Source organism: Hemitrygon akajei, chromosome 7, assembly GCF_048418815.1.
Source record: "Hemitrygon akajei chromosome 7, sHemAka1.3, whole genome shotgun sequence".
NCBI classification, from domain to species: Eukaryota; Metazoa; Chordata; class Chondrichthyes; order Myliobatiformes; family Dasyatidae; genus Hemitrygon; species Hemitrygon akajei.
Genome location: NC_133130.1, coordinates 100,855,544 through 100,874,693, shown reverse-complemented (window position 1 = coordinate 100,874,693; position 19,150 = coordinate 100,855,544). Strand labels below are relative to the sequence as shown.

The 19,150-nt window shown below is 42.7% G+C and overlaps 1 protein-coding gene across 1 annotated transcript in view; it reads right to left on the bottom strand.

Annotated features, from left to right (window-relative positions):
* Positions 1-19,150, bottom strand: part of prkn (parkin RBR E3 ubiquitin protein ligase) — a 1,122,674-nt gene that overhangs the window by 565,710 nt on the left and 537,814 nt on the right. Inside the window, exon 5 of the mRNA XM_073051587.1 lies at positions 17,027-17,110. Within this exon, the coding sequence (XP_072907688.1) occupies positions 17,027-17,110 (84 nt within the window). The remainder of the gene's footprint in view (positions 1-17,026; positions 17,111-19,150) is intronic.

Here is a 19,150-nt window from a genome sequence, read left to right as displayed (position 1 = left end):
CTTTTTTCACAGGGCAGCAATGGTCAGTACTAGAGGACATCCTTTGAAGGTGATTGCAGAAGAATTTAAGTGAGATGTCAGAGGTAGTTTTTTTTAAAGCAGAGTGGTAAGTGGTGGAATGCTCTGCTGTGGTAATGGTAGAGGCAGATACATTAGGGACACCTAGATAGATAGGCACATTGCTGAAAGAAAAGTGGAGGGTTACTAAGACAGAGATTGGTGGCTCCCAACCTGGGATCCATGGACCCCTCAGTTAATGGTAAGGTTCATTAGCATAAAAAGGGTGGGAACCCCTGGGTTAGAATGAGCACAGAGTAGGTTTATATATGTCAGCACAACATAGTGGGCCAAAGGGCCCATACTATGTGCTGTACTGTTCTGTGTTCTATGTTCTAGACGACTGACTTGGATCATTTAACCTCACACTCACACTGTCCCACTCTGGTAAAAAGAAAGTTCTCCAAGGACTCAATTTTTTTCTAACAGAAAATTTGACATGAAGAAAGGAAATGAGATGATTCCATTACAGTGATGTTGAACTGGAGGAACTGATGCAGTTACCTGGGGAAATCTAGACCAGGGGCACCACTGCAGGAGCAATGGATGATAAAATGGCAAAGTGAACAAAGAAACTAGGAAAATTTGTAAAAAAGCTTCTATCTTCGACTCATTCAAGAATATACCTAGTGCTGAGGCAAAAGTCTACTTGAGCCAAAGGAAACTGATATTAACAACATCAAGGGGCTGTTTGACAACTGTGACCTTCACACATACAAATTCATCATATCCCAGAATGCCTTGAAATCAATAGCACTTGATAAATGAAGGTGAAATGAACAGAGTTCAGAGAATTATGCTTAGAGACAAAAAACAATGAACTTCATAATAATGCAAACAATTAAATAGACTAATCAGATCAAACAATTAAATGTGCTTGTTTAAATCTGACCTCTTTTCCAAAGCGCTCTAGTCTGATTGTCCACAGAGCTGAATGATCCACATGAAAATTAACAACCATGGTTTCACTGAATCTTAATTCAGAAACATTTATGCCCAAATCATTGCTAGAGTGAAATTTATTCATTGGCGTTTCAAAATGGTGATAAACTTGGAATTCAACCAGTCAAAACATGCTTGTCTGATAACAGTGAAAACATCAGACAGGAGGACATATACCTGAGATGACAATGGAGTAATTCACTGATTCCCGAATGAGATGGAACCATTTTGCAGACAGACAATATTAAGATAAAATGGGGAAAATTAGAGTTGCATCAATTGTCAGGTTATGATTTTTGCTTTATTAAACAATGTAAGCAAATGCAGGCAGAATTGATCACCAATATAGATGATAATGGATTACTCCCAAGTGACTGACAAAGAGTACCACTCAAAATCCACTAGAATTAAATGAAGCATAAAACTGGAGACCATGAAAATCTAAAACAGAAAATACTGGGAGGATTCAGCTGTTTAGGCAGCATTCAGGAGAAGAGAACTAGGGTCAATGTTTCATCAAGGAACTGGAAGGGTGAGAAAACAAGGGTTTTTAAACTTGCAGAGATGGGGAGATGGAGAGGTTATATCTGTGATAGGCCAAGGTTGTCATGGTGACAATTTAAATATTAGCAGCTAAATACAGCAGAGGGAAGGGAAGCAAAAGAACAAATCGAAAATGGAAGATAAAGCCACAACAAGGGAGAAGAATAGAGAGGAACGCACACAAAATGGGGAGGAACTCAGAAGGTCAGGCAGCATCTACAGAGAAGAATGAATAGTTGACATTTCAGGCCACAACCTGAAATGAGTTGTGGAAAGGTCTACACTCAAAAGGTTGACTGTTTATTCTTCTCCTGATCTACTGAATTTTTCCAGCATTTTGTGTGTGTTGCTCTGGATTTCCAGCATCTGCAGAATCTTCTCGATTAAAAGAGAAAAATAACTGGCTGCCAAGATATTACTAAATTCACTACTGAAATCAAAGGATTGCAGTCCCAGATGGAAGACTGTCTGGTTAAGTAGAGTTCCAATGTCATATATGTTTGCTAATGACACCACTGTCATAGTCCAAATCAAAGGTGGTGACGAATCAGCATATAGGAGGGAGACTGAAAATCTGGCTGAGTGGTGCCACAACAACAAACTCTCACTCAATGTCAGTAAGACCAAGGAAATGATTATTGACTTCTGGAAGAAGAAACTAAAGGTCCATGTGCCAGTCTTCATCAAAGGCTCAGAGGTAGTGAGGATCAGCAACTTTAAATTCCTCAATGCTATCATTTCGGAGCACCTGACATGGGCCTGGCATGTAAGTACAATTACAAAGAACCACGGTAGCACCTCTACTTCCTTGGGAGTTTGCAAAAATTCGGCATGACAACTAAAACTTTGACAAACTTCTATAAATGTGTAGTGGAGATTATACTGACTGGTTGCATCACAACCTAGAATGGGAAGACCAATGTCCTTGAACGGAAAATCCAACAAAAAGTAGTGGATACAGGCCAGTCCATCACGGGTGAAGGCCTCACTACCCTTGAACACATCTACACAAAGTGTTGCAGGAAAGCAGTGTCCATCATCAGGGACCCCCATCACCCAGATCATGCTTTTTTTCTCACTGCTTCCATCGGTAAGAAGGTTCAGAAGCCTCTGGACCCTCACCACCAGGTTCAAGAACAGTTATTACCCCTCAACTATCAGGTTCTTGAACCAAAGGGAATAACTTCACTCAACTTCACTTGCCCCATCACTGAAATGTTGCCACAACCAATGGACTCATTTTCAAGGACTCTTCATCTCATGTTCTTGATATTTAATGTTCATTTATTTATTATTATTATTTATTTTATTTGTATTTACACAGTTTGTTGTCTTTTGCACACTGCTTGAAATTGAAGTTGGTGAAGTCTTTCATTGATTCTATTATGTTAATTATTGAATATGTCCACAAGAAAATGAATCTCAGGGTTGTATGCAGTGACACATATACTTGAATTTTAAAGAATAGGTGCTGTTTCTTGAAATTATGTTGGGCATCAATGGAACAATGAAACCACAGGTCAGAGTAGGAGTGGAACAGAGTACTAAAGAACAGAAAACCATAAGTTTCATGTCAGATATCCTGCAAAACTCTTATTCAGTCTTTGTCTGGTCTCTCCGATATAGAGGAGATCACACTTTCATCACTGAGAAGATATGCAGATGAATTGCTGTTTCACCTGGAAACGCTGTTTGGTCCTTAGATAGTGGCAAAGAAGAGGTAAAAGGTTGATTGTTTCATGGGAAAGTGCTATAAGAGAGGAAATGGTTGATGATAAAGAAGGAATGAAGCAGGAAATTGTTACGAGAACAGTCCCTTTGTGATACTATAAGGTAAATGGAAGGAAAGATGTGTCTGATGCTGAATTCTGGTGACAGAAATTACAGAATGTGTAGGCATATGGGGCAGAGGGAGAACCCTATCCTTGTACTTTCTAAGAGATGAGTTCAGAGTTAAAAGAAACACGATTGAAAACTATGCCAAATTTCGTAAAGGGTATCCACAGTTAAGGAAGGAGGAAGACATATCAAAGGCATTCAAATGGAAAAGCATCATCAGATGTGATGGAAAAAGAGAAAGTAGGAGAATAGAATGGAAAACTTAGAGAGCAAAGTGCGAAAAGGTTTCCAGCATCCTCAGTAGGATTCAACCACCAGAAAAATCTTACTTTCCACTTTCAACATTTCAAAGAAACACTTCACTTTGCATATCCCTGATCCACTGTTTCCCATGCAATAGCAGGAAATAATCTTTTATCATGTCCTTTCCCACCAGCTACAGCACCAAAAGGTCCTTCCCAATGAAAGCCTTCTTCCAATTTTATCTACTGCATTCAGTGTTCACCAGGCAGACTTCTCTACACTGGAGAAGCCAAGCACAGATTAGTTTACTGAAGACATGCATTCAATCACAATGGAGAGACCTTTAGTTTCCATTTTCCTTCACCTAAAACTTTAATTCTCTGTCAAACTCTGGCCTGTCAGCCTTCTGCCTCCAACACTGCTCCAATTATCAGTATTAGAATCAGATTTAATATCACTGACCTATATTGAGAAATCTGTTAACTTTGCAGCAGCAGTGCAATGCAATACATGATAACATAGAAAAAAAACTGAATTACATTAAGTATATGTATGTATATTAAGTAGTTAGGTTAAAATACATTGTGCAAAAACAGAAATAAATAAGGAAAATAGTGAAGTAGTGTTCATGGGTTCAATGTCCATTCAGAAATCGGATAGCAGAGAGGAAGAAGCTGTTCCTGAATCACTGAGTGTGTGCCTCCATGCTTCTGTACCTCCTTCCTGATGGTAGCAATGAGAAGAGGGCATTTCCTGGGTGGTGGTCATCCTTAATGATGGATGCCACCTTCCTGAGGCACTACTCCTTGAAGATGTCTTGGATATTATGGAGTCTAGTACCCATGATGGAGTTGACTAATTTTACAAGTTTCTGCAACTTACTTCAATCCTGTGCAATAGCCTCCCCTTCCCCAACCCCCCACCCCTATACAGACAGTGATGCAGCCAGTTAGAATACTCTCCATGGTACATCTGTAGAAGTTTGAGTGTTTCAGGTGACAAACAACAAATTTGAATTATATTGCTATAAGTCAAGGAACAATAACTGATCTCCCATCTGGGCATGCTGCATCCTTCGAAATATAGCACTGAATTCAGCAATAGCAGGCAAACATTTTTTCATTTTTTTCCTTTTCTATAGTGTTATGAAACCAGTAACTGGTTTCACTTACCAGCAAAGATAGATATGTCAGTTGAAGTCCAATGGTACTATTTTCAAAAGTTTTATTAATAAAGGGGCACAAAAATTAAGGTTAATACAAACATTCAGATAACATGCGTCAATACTCAATCTAAAACGCAGGTACATTAATAATCACTCAGAAATAAGCTCTTTCGTTGTCTAGGGTATAATACTGAGTCCAATTGGAAATATAAAGAGTCACTCTGAAGTCTGCAGGCTTTTCCCTTTTGGTTTCACGTGTTGGAGAGAGAGAGAGATAAACGGAAAAACTTGCCCAAAACATCCGTGGAATCAGGGGAGCGATCTTCCCCGTTGTTAGTTAAAAGCGATCTTCCGTTGGTTCTAGCCACAAACTCCGCATTCGGAATTTAACGCACGTGGCTTCCTTCAAAATGGCTTCCCGTTCCCACGGGAAGCGTTATCGTGCTTCTTGGTGTCTCCTTGGTGCGTCTGAGGGTCGTCCTCTTTCAGACCCTTCTTTATACTGCCTCACGGGATCTCAGGTGTCAATCAGGTTGCAGGTGATGCAATCTCTCTCTCAACCAGCCCACTTTGCCCGAGGGCTTTACAATGTCCCTGCGAGTCGGCACGTCTGCAGTTCCCAGGTGTCTCCTGAGAACAATGCCACAGTCGCCAGCTTTTGTCCCAGTGGAATGCGGTATCCAGCACGTCGCTGTCTTTCCATTTCCTGTGTCCATTCAGCCTGTCTCTCTCTCTCTCTTGCTCTCTCTCTCGGGTCATTGACCCCCCTTTCACTAGGGCTCTTGCAATTCTCACAAAGGAGGGGGCTGGTATCATAACAATAGATGTTGGTGCACCTTTCAGTTTTAATTTGCCTTTTACACTTCATTCTTTTCTTTTTTGTCACTGACTTCTGGTATTTAAAGTATTTGTTAGTTTGACAACTTCATCTGCATCTATCACACACATTCCTTTTCCAAATCTTCACAGCCTTCACTACATAAGATACTTGTTTTCTCATTTTTCCAGCTGTACTTCACTTGAAATATTGACTATCTCTATTGCTGTGGTTAATGCCTGACCTGCTGAATGCCCTCAGCATTTTCCGTTTCTGGAGTCACAGAACTGCACAAGTGAAATGGTTCAAGTTAAAGAGGGTGGTCTTTCAAACTGAAATGCAGATCAGCATTTGTTCAGTATTTGTAAATATAATAACCAAGGACATTCAATTGTACTGCTCTGTGAGCCTTGACCAGATGGGCTTAGTTTGAATATAATGGTTAGTCACAGGTAGACGTGGTGATGAAGACGACATTTTGAGGGCAAAGTTGATGAAATTGATGATCTCAGCATAGGTGCAGGAAACAGCACCAATGCACTCACCATTGTTGTGGAGAAACAGTTGGGGATCTTTGCCAGTGTAGGCTTGGAAAACAGGTTGTTTCATGCAGCCATCAAAAAGTCAAACATACTTGGAGCCCATTTAAGTGCCCAAGGCTTAACATTGGGTTTGGAGAAAGAAGGAAGAGTCGAAAGAGAAGTTGTTAAAATTCGAAATGTTGACTGTTTATTCCCCTCCATAGGTGCTGAGTTCCTCCAGCATTTCGTGTGTGTTTCTCAAGGTTTCCAGCATCTGCAGAATCTCATGTGTCTTCTGGATGGGTAAAAAGAGAGGAAAGGCTTAGAGGAATATGAGCCAAACATGGGCAAATGGACTAGTTTGGATGGCATAGACAGATTGTGTCAAAGCTAAGTTACTCTGTGACTTATGACCTAAGAGAGGTAAGGTTCTCACCTATGACATAAACAAGTGAATTTTTGCATTAAGATAGTGCCTTTCATGACTTCTGGATAAACAGAATGAAATGGTTCTTAGTAACTGGGGAAGTGAAGCAGCCATCTGCATACGGCAAGAATCTTCAAATAGCAAGAGCACTGTTTCAATTATACAAATGTTGAATCATGGTCTAAACATTGTCAATTATGTTGTTTTATACATTACATCCACTTAGCGTGAACACAGTGTATCATACCATCCAAAGCACATCACCTCTTTTGAAAGTTGCTTACGGTACACTGGACCAGCACACTGAGTGGAACATGAGCTTAAAAAGGCAAAAGTTACTCTTGAAGCATAGCTGAGCAATAATGCCGGTAGAGACATCCTATTACTTAAAGTTATTATCATCATTCTGTGTTGTGTGATGAGGGTGATCATGGTCTTCCGTCTTTCCATGGCCATGATTGTTCTTGGCAAATTTTTCTACAGAAGTGGTTTGCATTTGCCTTCTTATGGACAGGGTCTTTACAAGACGGGTAACCCCAACCATTATCATTACTCTTCAGAGATTGCATAACCAGGACTTGCAATATGCAGTTATAAATAATTTAAACTTTTAATTTAAATAGCTATTAAAGTAATAGGTAATTTTCTGCATAATTTTATATGAATGCTGGATAGCCAACATTCCTGTATGCAAACATTGATCCAGAATCTTTTGAACATTAATAGCTTGACCAAAGTGTTGTATTAGAACATTTTGCTTTTCTGGTAGAAGTGTTGTTCTTCAAGCACTCTTGGTTGTTTCTGAAAGACAGAACCTCAGCCCATTTCAAGTGCCCTTTTGATGTACTACTGTCTCCAAGACAGTTTGTGTGCAAGGCCTATCACAATCGGTTTTAATGGAAAAGAAAACTGAGAAAGAAGAACTGAAGGCCCACTCAGAAAAATAGATTTTTCCATCAATAAAGCTCCATACTTCCAATGAAAGGCAAACATACAGATTTTACACTTCGCTTTCAAAATGGGCAAGGTTCCACAACAACAGTGCTACTGTCCATGGGATACACGGTTGGCTGGACGACAGGTATAGGCATCTGTAAGTCGCAAAAGACCATGGAGTTGCGCCCTTGAAAAATCTAATCACGGTAGTCTGCAGCATCGATTGTGACTGAAGAGGCCCAGCAGGGAGTGACAGTTCTTGCCGCATATAGCACAAGTGTGATGAGTGTCCTGTCGGTCCACTTCTTGACGTTTCTGTTTTCTGCATATGCGCCTCTCCTCAGCCATCCGCCTCAGCTTCTCTTCACCTCTTTCGAGCCCTTGGTGGAGTTCCTGCCTCCATCTGCCACGATCATCTGCTAGCTCTTCCCAACAATCCACGCTGATCTCCAGGTCGATCAGGTCTCTCTTGCATACATCCTTGAAGCACAGATGGGGCCGTCCAGTTGGTGGATTGCCAGAGGCCAGCTCCCCATATAGGATGTCTTTTGGTATTCTTCCATCCTCCATTCTGTGGACATGCCCCAGCCACTGCAGTCTACGCTGTCTCAGAAGGGTCTGCATGCTAGGCAGCCCGGCCTGTTCAAAGACACTGTTGGTGGTAACTTTGTCCTTCCATGAGATCTGGAGGATGTGTCTGAGACAGCGCAGGTGAAAGGTGTTCAGCCTCTTTTCTTGGTGAGCATACAGGGTCCACGTCTCACTTCCATAGAGGAGGGTGCTGACAACACAAGCTGTGTAGACCTGTATCTTGGTATGCTTGAACAGCATGCTGTTGTTCCATACTCTCTTGGTGAGTCTAGACAGAATCATGGCAGCTTTCCCTATCCTTTTGTTGAGTTCAGGCTCCAGGTCTGTGATGGTCGATCCCAGATAAGTGAACTCATGAACAGCCTCAGGGGTGTAGTTGTCGATGCTGATTGCTGGAGGCCGAGTGACTTTCTGTCCTAGGATGTTTGTTTTCTTCAGGCTTTTTGTGAGACCAAAGGCCTTGCTTGCCTGAGAGAAGCAGTCCATCAGTCTTTGGAACTCTTCTTCTGAGTGAGTTGCCACAGCAGCATCATCTGCAAACAGCATGTCACAGATTAGGGCTTTTCACACCTTCAACTTGGCTTTGAGTCTTGACAGACTGAACAGTTTCCCGTCAGATCTTGTGTGCAGGTAAACGCCCTCTGTTGAATTCTCAAAGGCTTGTTTCAGGAGTACTGCAAAAAAGATCCCGAATAGAGTTGGGACAAGCACATATCCTTGCTTGACTGAAGTTGATCCATCAAACTGGACTGTGTCTTTCATGTCATCGTGAAAGAATTGAATCAGCTTTAGCAGCCTTGGGGGACAGCCAATTTTGTGGAGGACCTGGAAGAGCGTGCTTCTGCTGACCATGTCAAACGCCTTTGTGAGATCGATGAAGGCGACATACAAGGGCTTCTTCGGCTCTCTGCACTTTTCCTGAAGCTGTCTCAGGGAGAAGATCATGTTGGTGGTTAATCTTTCAGCATGGAATCTGCAGTGTGATTCTGGGTAGATCCTCTCGGCGACCTCTTGAAGCCTTCCTAGGATGACATGAGTGAACAGTTTTCCAGTGATGCTAATGAGTGAAATGCCGCTGTAATTATCGCAGCCACTTTGGTCCGAAGTGGCTGGATGACAAGTGGTGTGAAAAATAAGTGGAGGAAGGAAGGAAGGAGATTCAAAATGATTGTCAATACCTTCAAAGTGTTTGTAGTTCCTAAATTGATGAAATAGTGAAATCGTTTCATTTTAACTCCCAGCCATTTCCAGCATCTGCAACCTAAATGCTTGAGATTGCACTGAGCAAGACAGTTCTGAATTGGCTTGCTGCTTATTTCTCAGCAACTATCACTGACAAACTGAACTGCCTGTAAAAGGTTAACCTTTGCACTCACTTCCTTGGCTGTTGATGACGATATCTGTACATTTTCTTCGATTGCTTTGAGAATGTGGTTCACCGACTTTCTGCGATACAATGTCTTTAAATTTTTTATGATTCCCATATCCATTGGCTGCATCAAGGATGCTGTACTGGCAGACAGAAAATCCAGCTGGTTATTTCTCAAACATTCTACATCAGGGTGTGCTACACAACTGTCAACAAGAACTTTGCTTCATTTCTGCTGTGGCTTCATATCCTAACTCATCAGCCAGTTCTTAAAAACTGTGGAAGTCATCCATGCATTCATATTAGCAGAGCATTGAGTCTTGATGCTTTTCCCAATAACCAACTATTTCTTTTTATCAGTTCCTGACATACCTGAGCAACACAACTTTGCTTTCAATAAACTTGATAGTGTCGTGTGTATCAAAGGGAATCATAATAAAAAATGCCTGTTTCATCAGTATTGCAGATATCATCTGCACAAAATTTTGAAGCAAGTTGGGGAGTTTTGTAGATGTCCATATTTCTGCACTTACAACATCAGCACTACCTTTCTTGCTGTGTGCTTTCTTGAATTTAATGTGGTGGCTATATTTCCATCGAGATAATCGGCCATCTGTTGATTTAAAATCTTCATGACCCAGCTTCTTATCTAGCTTCTCAATAATGTAATAAAGTATTTGTTTTTAATATTGGTCCACTGTCATGCACACATCATCCAGTTGCCATTGGAAAGGTTGTAGGATGGTGACATCATTTCACTGATTAAAGCTTCCACTGTTCGCCAATTAAAGCAATGAGGGTGATTGAAATATCAAGGTGAGTGTGGAAGCTTGGAGATCGTTTGGGTGTTCCGGCACTCTGCAGTCTCCAAGAGGATTCCAAGAGGAAGAGGCAGCATGCACGAACCTCATAGCGGCAGGCTGCAGGATGGGGCACAAGCTGCTGTTTGGTTTCATTTTGCCAATTAAATCTCCCATTGTTCACTGATTAAAGTGATGAGGGAGACTTAAGCGAGTGCAGAGAGTGAACAGTAGCTGCTTGCCATTTGATGGGTTGCTCTGTAACAGAGAGGGAACAGCCTGGCACTATGAAGAGCATTGTCCAAGTTTTTTCTGCTTCTTTGATTTGGACTTTGGATTATAGACTTTTTTTAATCTTATAGTTTTTATATTCCTGTGTTTTTCACCCAACCTTCTCAGTGTTTTTGTGCGGGAAGGGGGTTTTGGGGGCCAATGTGCCTGATCCATTTTGTTTGTTCTTTTGTGCGAGAGAAGGAATTTGGGGGTTGATATTCCTGATTCGTTTTGTTAACTTTTTTGCGTGGGAGGAGGGATTTGGGGTTGGTATGCCCGATCCATTTTGTTCATTTTTTTGTGTGGGAGGAGGGATTTGGGGTTCATATGCCCGATCCATTTTGTTCATTTTTTTGTGTGGGAGGAGGGATTTGGGGTTGGTATGACCGATCCATTTTGTTCATTTTTTTTGTGTGGGAGGACGGATTTGGGGGTTGATGTGCCGGATCTGTTTTGTTTGTTTTTTTTTGTGCGGGAGAAAGGAATTGGGGGCTGCTGTGCCTGTTCCGTTTTTATTCATTTTAGTTTGCGGGAGGTGGGATTTGGGGGTTGATGATCACACTGCATTTCTTTTCCTTCTTGGTTTCATGGCTACCCAGAGAACTGAAGAATTTCAGAGCTGTATTCTTTTACAATAAATGAACCTTTGAACCTTTGAAGGCCATCTGGATCCTTACCTTCACACTTTCATTTTTGGGATGTTCCCTGTCGTCGCTTTCATAATGCCCATTCTTCTTGTAGTTTATCCTGCATGCAATGGGCACCAGAGGCTTTTAATTTGGTCCAGTGGGGTAATTCTTTTGCCCAGTATCAAATATTTTCTTGGCACCTTAGCAAGGGTCTTAAATTTTTTAAAAGTTAAAAATCACCAATTATCAACAATCACCATTTTTTGAATCAGCTTCAGTTGGCCCAAATGGACAAGCACACTCAAGTGATGCAACCATTTACTCTCAGCACAGTATAGTGTCTTGCATCCAGTCCAGTGCATGTGATAGCCTGTCTCCTTCCCAATTAAGACCATAAGACATTGGAGCAGAATTAGGCCATTTGGCCTATCGAGTCTGCTCCGCCATTCAATCATGGCTGATTCTTTTTTTTCTCCTCCTCAACCCCATTTCCTGGCCTTCTCCTCGTAACCTCTGATGTCATGTCCAATCAAGAACCTATCAATCTCTGCCTTAAATACACCCAATGACCTGGCCTCCACAGAACGTGAAATTTATTAACTTAGCAGCAGCAGTTCAATGCAATACATAATATGGAAGAGAAAAAATACAATAAAGATAATAATATTATTAAATAAATAAAGAAATCAATTACAGTATATGTATATTGAATAGATTAAAATTGTGCAAAAAACAGAAATACTGTATATTTTTTAAAAAGTGAGGTAGTGTCTAAGGGTTCAATGTCCATTTAAGAATCAAATGGCAGAGGGGAAGAATCTGTTCCTGAATTGCTGAGTGTGTGCCTTCAGGCTTCTGTACCTTCTACCTGATGGTAACAGTGAGAAAACGGCATGCCCTGGGTGCTGGAGCTCCTTAATAATGGACGCTGCCTTTCTGAGACACCGCTCCTTGAAAATATCCTGGGTACTTTGTAGGCTAGTACACAAGATGGAGCTGACTAGATTTACAACCCTCTTCAACTTCTTTCGGTCCTGTCCTGTAGCCCCCCACCGCCATACCAGACAGTGATGCAGCCTGTTAGAATGCTCTCCACAGTACATCTATAGAAGTTTTTGAGTGTATTTGTTGACATGCCAAATATCTTCAAACTCCTAATGAAGTATAGTCACTCACTTGCCTTCATTATAACTGCATCGATATGTTGGGACCAGGTTAGATCTTCAGAGATCTTGACACCCAGGAACTTGAAACTGCTCACTCTCTCCACTTCTGATCCCTCTATGAGGATTGGTATGTTTTCCTTCATTTTACCCTTCCTGAAGTCCACAATCAGCTCTTTCATCTTACTGACGTTGAGTGCCAGGTTCTTGCTGAGGCAAAGCTCAACTAGTTGGCATGTCTCACTCCTGTACGCCCTCTCATCACCACCTGAGATTCTACCAACAATGGTTGTATTGTTAGCAAATTTATAGATGGTATTTGAGCTATGCCTAGCCACACACAGCTGCATGTGGCAACAAATTCCACAAATTCACCACCCTCTGGCTAAAGACATTTCCCAACATCTCTATTTTGAATGGATACCTCTCTATTCTGAGGCTTTTGTCCTAAACTCTCCCACCATGGGAAACATCCTTTCCACATCTACTCTGTCTAGGCCTTTCAACATTTGAAAGGTTTCAATGAGATCCCCCCTCATCTTTCTAAATTCCAATGAGTACAGACCTTGAGCCATCAATCATTCCTCATATGATAACTCTAATTCCTGGAATCATCCTTGTTAACCTTCTCTGGACCTTCTCCAATGCTGGCACATCTTCTAAGATGAGGGACCCAAAAATGAGGGGCACAATACTCAAGGTGAGGCCTCACCAGTGCCCTATAAAGCCTCAGCATCACATCCCTGCTATTGTATTCTAGACCTCTTGAAATGAATGCTAACATTGCATTTGCTTTCCTCACCACCGACTCAACCTGCAAGTACGGTGTCCCAAAGAAACAAAGGGAATCTTAGCTACTTTCTCGATTAGTTTTTGTTCTTTAAGAGTTGTCCTAAGTGAGCGGCTGCCCCAGTTAACCGATGGCCCAATTAACCGGAAACCACCATATATAAAAAAATAAATAAATAGTGCAGAAATGGAGCAAAATTAGTGAGGTAGTGTTCATGGGTTCATTGTCCATTCAGAAATCTGATGGCAGAGGGGAAGAAACTGTTTCTGAAGTATTGAGTTTGTGTATTCAGGCTCCTGTACTACCTCCCTGATGTTAGTAATGAGAAAAGTGCATGACCTGGATAGTGAAGTTCATTAATGCTGGATACCGCCTTTCTGAGGCATCGCCATTTGAGGGATTTCAGTCCAAATTTTATAAGTATTCTTCAGCATTCAACCACATAGTTGACAGTTTCAGTTCACAAAGAGTCTGACAGAGTCACTTTCAGAACCAAAGCCACTTCCTCTCCATTTACAAAGTAGATTAACATCAACTCTCATGCATGTTTGTATACATGACAAAATCCACTTATTCCCCAAATAGAAACAGAGTGAGAGCCAACTTTTATCAACCAGAAATGGCTCAAATTTCTACACAGGTATTCCCCTAGGGCAAGTAGGATGCATAGATTTCAAATCATAGAACAGATGCACAACGTAGCTTTCAGGATCAGCACACTGACATATTAAGTCAGTTATGACTTTGTTATTTTGGTTCAGTTGTGCTTAGGTTGAAATTGACCAAAGTTTTTAAATAAGAAAAAAAACTTTTCGCCAAATACTAATAAAAGTAATAAAAACTCCTGAATTAAACCCAAAATAAAAACCAAAAAATTCTAACTCTAATTAGGGAAAACCCCTTCCTCTATAATCTGCTCTAGAACTCTGTCCTCCTGCTCATTTATTTTGGGCAAAGTAGGAGGGTTTAACATCGGTAGCTGAGCAAAGGGCGCTGAGTAGGCTACGGTCAATTATGGATAACTCTGAACATCCTCTACATAGCACCATCCAGAGACAGAGAAGCAGTTTCAGCGACAGGTTACTATCGATGCAATGCTCCTCAGACAGGATGAAGAGGTCAATACTCCCCAATGCCATTAGGCTTTACAATTCTACCGCCAGGACTTAAGAACTTTTTAAAAGCTATTATTAATGCTTTTTGAGATAGTGATTTAGATGCATATCATATTTTTTACTGAGTTAAGTATTGTATGTAATTAGTTTTGCTACAACAAGTGTATGGGACATTGGAAAAAAGTTGAATTTCCCCATGGGGATGAATAAAGTATCTATCTATCTATCTATCTATCATATTTGAGCAAATCTTCATTCACTTATGCAATAGCTTGTGGAATTCCTTCCCCCAAACGTTTTCACCTTTCTATCCTCCATTTTGGCAGTCCTCATAAATTATCCACTTTAGCAAAGTAACACACACAAAATGCTGGAGGAACTCAGCAGGTCAGACAGCATCCAGGTAAATGAATAAACGATCAACATTTCAGGCCAAGACCCTTCTCCAGGACTCTACCAAACAGTTGGTCATCTGTTCTATGATCCCCAACATAGTTTATTTACTTTGTAATATTTCAGTAACACTTGAGAATGATTGGAAATATATTGTTTGATTAAGCATTCTTTGTTTGTTCACATAATTCATTATGGGTTAGATGTAAAAGTATATGAATGGCAGAGGCCTTTATGCCACAAAGTCATGGTGTATGGGGTGTTAGGGAGAGGTAGTACCTCTGACGGGGAACACGTCGTACTCTTCTGAGTAGTTCATCTGCATTGGTCCTCACCTGACACTCAGCTCTCACCAGTGGTTCCTCGGAGCTGTTTGCATGCAACAGCGGCCACACCCCGGGCAACGGCTTCGACTGGCCGTCAAAACCTGGTAAGGGTAGCCGATGGGCCTCAAACCCTCAGTGAGTTAGGGCTTGTCTACCTACGCATGCGAAGACTGAATTCTGCGGACTACGTGGAGGAGACCACCACTTGGCAGTCCAACGAATAGAAAGGCGGACCCAGCAAAGCGTTGTGGAGCGCAATCAGGGCACAGTGAGACACGTAAGACACTGCTGGCCATCCACTGCATCCCGACTTATCTCCAGCTGTCTCGACTCCATCTTGCAACTGGATACAGATAGGTCGGGATGAGAGAGTGAGGCTGACGATTTGCGCAACTCTCCCTCACTTTAATCCAAGTCAAGCGCAAGTCATGACTCCAAACCCATTCCGCTAAAAAACTTCAAGTCCTGTGGCAATGGGCGAGTGGCGAAGCAGCAGGTGTGGATACACTGGAAGCTGTAGTCACAAACCTGCACGCAGGCGGCCCAGGACATTGGGTCGTTCTCCGCTGGAATGAAGCAGCAGTGGAGCTCGGCAGCCCCCTGGGTGTCTGAGCAGTCCTCTTTAGGAATCGCTCTGCTCACCTCCATGGAGGAAGGGGCTAGAAAAGGTGCCTCAAACATAGCCTGCTTCACCTTACCCTGGCCAGCACACCGCTGATGATTGCGCCCTCAATGCCAGCACAGAGCAGAAGATGCAGCAAGAAATGGACTGCTTCTCATGAGCCTGTGACAACTTTGGACTTACAATCAGCACCAAAAGGACCTAAGTTATGTACCAGCCCGCACCCAGAAAGCCCTACCAGGAACCGCACATCACAGTAAAGGGGCAGAAGCTACTGGCAGTCGTTAGAGTACTACCCAGATAAGTACTCTATCACGAGCAATGAACATAAATGCAGAGATCAGCAACAGAATTGCCAAAGCCAGTGCCACCTTTGGGAGACTCCGTGAGAATGTATGGGAGCGGAGAGGACTCAGCCTTACCACCAAGCTGAAGGTCTACCGAGCAGTGGTTCTCACCACCCTCCTCTTTGCCAGCAAGACCTGGACTGTCTACAGCAGACACGCTAAACAGCTCAACCACTTCCACTTGAGCTGCCTCCGCAGACTTCTCCACGTACGATGGCAGGACGAAGTCCCATACACGGAGGTCCTGGAGCGGGCTAGCACCCACAGCGTCTACACCCTCCTACAGAAAGCCTAAGCCAGATGGGCTGGCCATGTCGTCAGGATGTCTGACAGTCGACTACCAAAACAGCTGCTGTATGGAGAGCTGAGCCAGGGCAAGCGCTCAGTTGGAGGGCAGAAGAAACGTTTCAAAGACTGCCTCAAAGTGTCCCTCAAAGACCTTAACATCAAGCTGGGAATCGCTTGCTCTGGACTGCCCAACCTGGTGGAGCAGGACCACTAAAGAAGCGTATGCAGCTGAAATCAGACGCACCGCAGAGGCTCAGAGGAAACGCCGCGCGCAAGGCTCGAGCTACCTCCACTTCCACTGCAGTACCTACCCTTGTGTGTCCCACATGTGGGCGAGCTTTCAGGGCCCGGATTGGCCTCACCAGTCACCTCCGGACCCACGGTCACAAACCCTCCACCTGACAGAAGTCGTGGTCGCCTTTGACTCCGAAGGACGAACAACAATATGCCACAAAGTCATACGTGCATGCCTCACTAAAGAAAAGAAACTAAATACACGAGTTTTCTGGACTTCCATGTTTTTCTTTCAAGTAGTTTCTGGAGATACAAAACATAACACCCACAAGTCACTGAATGTCACTCCTTGCTTGATACCATATATATATATATATATATATATATAAAGTGTCTTGGAGTGCTTTACTATGTTAAAGATAGTATATAAATGTAAATCAATTTGGTAAGAGCAGGAAATGGCATTTTTCAACATAGGGCTTCATCCTAAAACAGCTGCTTATAATTCTTGCACAACCAAATGAAATTACAGTAGATTATCATTTTAAAAGCACGAGATATATTAATAATTATACAAGCTTCAAAGGCAAACTTACTGCAACTGTTCCATTACAGTCTTTTGCTTGGCAGACGCCAGTGATCCTATTTTTCTCTAGAACATCTTCCCAACAGGTTGGGTCCTTCAGAGAGAAGAAAACAATATAGCAAATTGTCAACATTATGTTCAGATTAGGTTGAACCTCGATTATCGTTAAGGCTACAAGTACAGCAATACTGTATAGCTAACCTTGGTTATAACACTTTAGCAAGGACATGAATATCCTAGAGAAGCTGCGAAAAAAGATTTACCGGAATGGTTTCAGGGATGAGGGATATCAGCTTTTAAGCTTGGGCTTGAGCAACAAGGTTGCCCACCGTAGAGCAAAGTTATTTCTTCAGAGGCTTGATTGGGGCACGACTGCGCAAGCGCATGGACGTCAGCCAGTTAGAATAGTGAGAAGAGTTTAAAAGGAGATAGCATTATGGAACAACCATCTGAGGAGTGGGCAACAAAGTAGGAAGGCTTTGGCTCAACCGGACTTCAAAGATAATGGGCCGAGACGAGGTAGGTTGCCTGTGTAGAATACAGACAGGAAGAATGTGAGTGAGGCTGGTGTTCTGTGCTTGGTGCCAGGTGCATCAAGTTGCAGCTCTTAGGGACTGTGTTATGGAACTGGAGATGCAGCTCGATGACCTTCATCAGGTCAGGGAAAGTGAGGAACTGATAGAGAGGAGCTATTGGCAGGTAGTCACACTGGGATCTCGGGAGACAGATAAATGGGTAACAGTCAGGAGAGGGAAGGGCAGGAGTCAGATGCTAGAGAGTATCCCTGTGGCTGTACTCCTTGATAATAAGTACTGCTCGAGTACTGCGGGTGGTGGGGGGGGGGGGGGGGGAAGAAACAGTAGCTGCTCCTCTGGCACAGAGTCTGGCCCTGTATCCCCGTAGGAAGAGGATGGCAGCAGTGATAGGGGACTCTATAGTTAGGGGCTCAGACCGGTGATTCTGTGGTTGCAGGAAAGAAGCACTGATGGTAGTTTGCCTCCCAGGTGCCAGGCTCTGGGATGTTTCTGATCACGTCCACAATATCCTGAAGTGGGAAGGCGAGGTCGTGGTACATATTGGTACCAATGACATAGGCAGGAAAAGGGAGGAGATCTTGAAAGCAGGCTACAGGGAGTTAGGAAGGAAGTTGAGAAGCAGGACCACAAAGCTAGTAATCTCGGGATTACTGCCTCATGACAGTGAGTATAGGAATAGAGTGAGGTGCAGGCATGGCTGAGGGATTGGAGCAGGGAACAGGGATTCTGATTTCTGAATCAATGGGACCTCACTTGGGGCAGGAATGACCTGTACAAAAAGGACAGGTTGCACTTGAATCCCAGGGGGACCAATATCCTGGCGGGGAGGTTTGCTAAGACTATTGGGGAGAGTTTGAACTAGAATTGCTGGGGAGTGGGAACCAAACTGAAATGATGGAGGAAAAGGGAGGTTGGCTCACAAATAGAGAAAGCTTGGAGATGGTGCAAAAGGAAGGATAGGCAGGTGACAGAGAAGGGATACGTTCAGACCAATGGTTTGAGATGCTTCTATTTTAATGCAAGGAGTATTATGAACAAAGTGGATGAGCTTAGAGCGTGGATCAGTACTTGGAGCTATGATGTTGTGATGGCTCAGTGGCAGGAATGGTTACTCTGAGTGCCAGACCTTAGATGTTTCAGAAAGGACAGGGAGGGAGGCAAAAGAGGTGTCATGGCTGCAGAAAAGGAGGAAGTCATGAAGGGATTGTCTATGGAGTCTCTGTGGGTGGAAGTTAGGAACAGGAAGGGGTCAATAACTCTACTGGGTGTTTTTTATAAACCACCCAATAGTAAGAGGGACATCGAGGAGCAATTAGGGAGACAGATTTTGGAAAGGTGTAATAATAATAGGGTTATCGTGGTGGGAGATTGTAATATTGATTGGCATCTCCCCAGAGTGAGGGGTTTAGATGGGGTGGAGTTTATTGGGTGTGTTCAGTAAGGTTTCTTGATACAATACATAGATAAGCCTACAAGAGGAGAGGCTGTACTTGATCTGGTATTGGGAAATAAACCTGGTCAGGTGTCAGATCTCTCAGTGGGAGAGCATTTTGGAGATAGTATTCACAATTCTATCTCCTTTACCATAGCATAGGAGA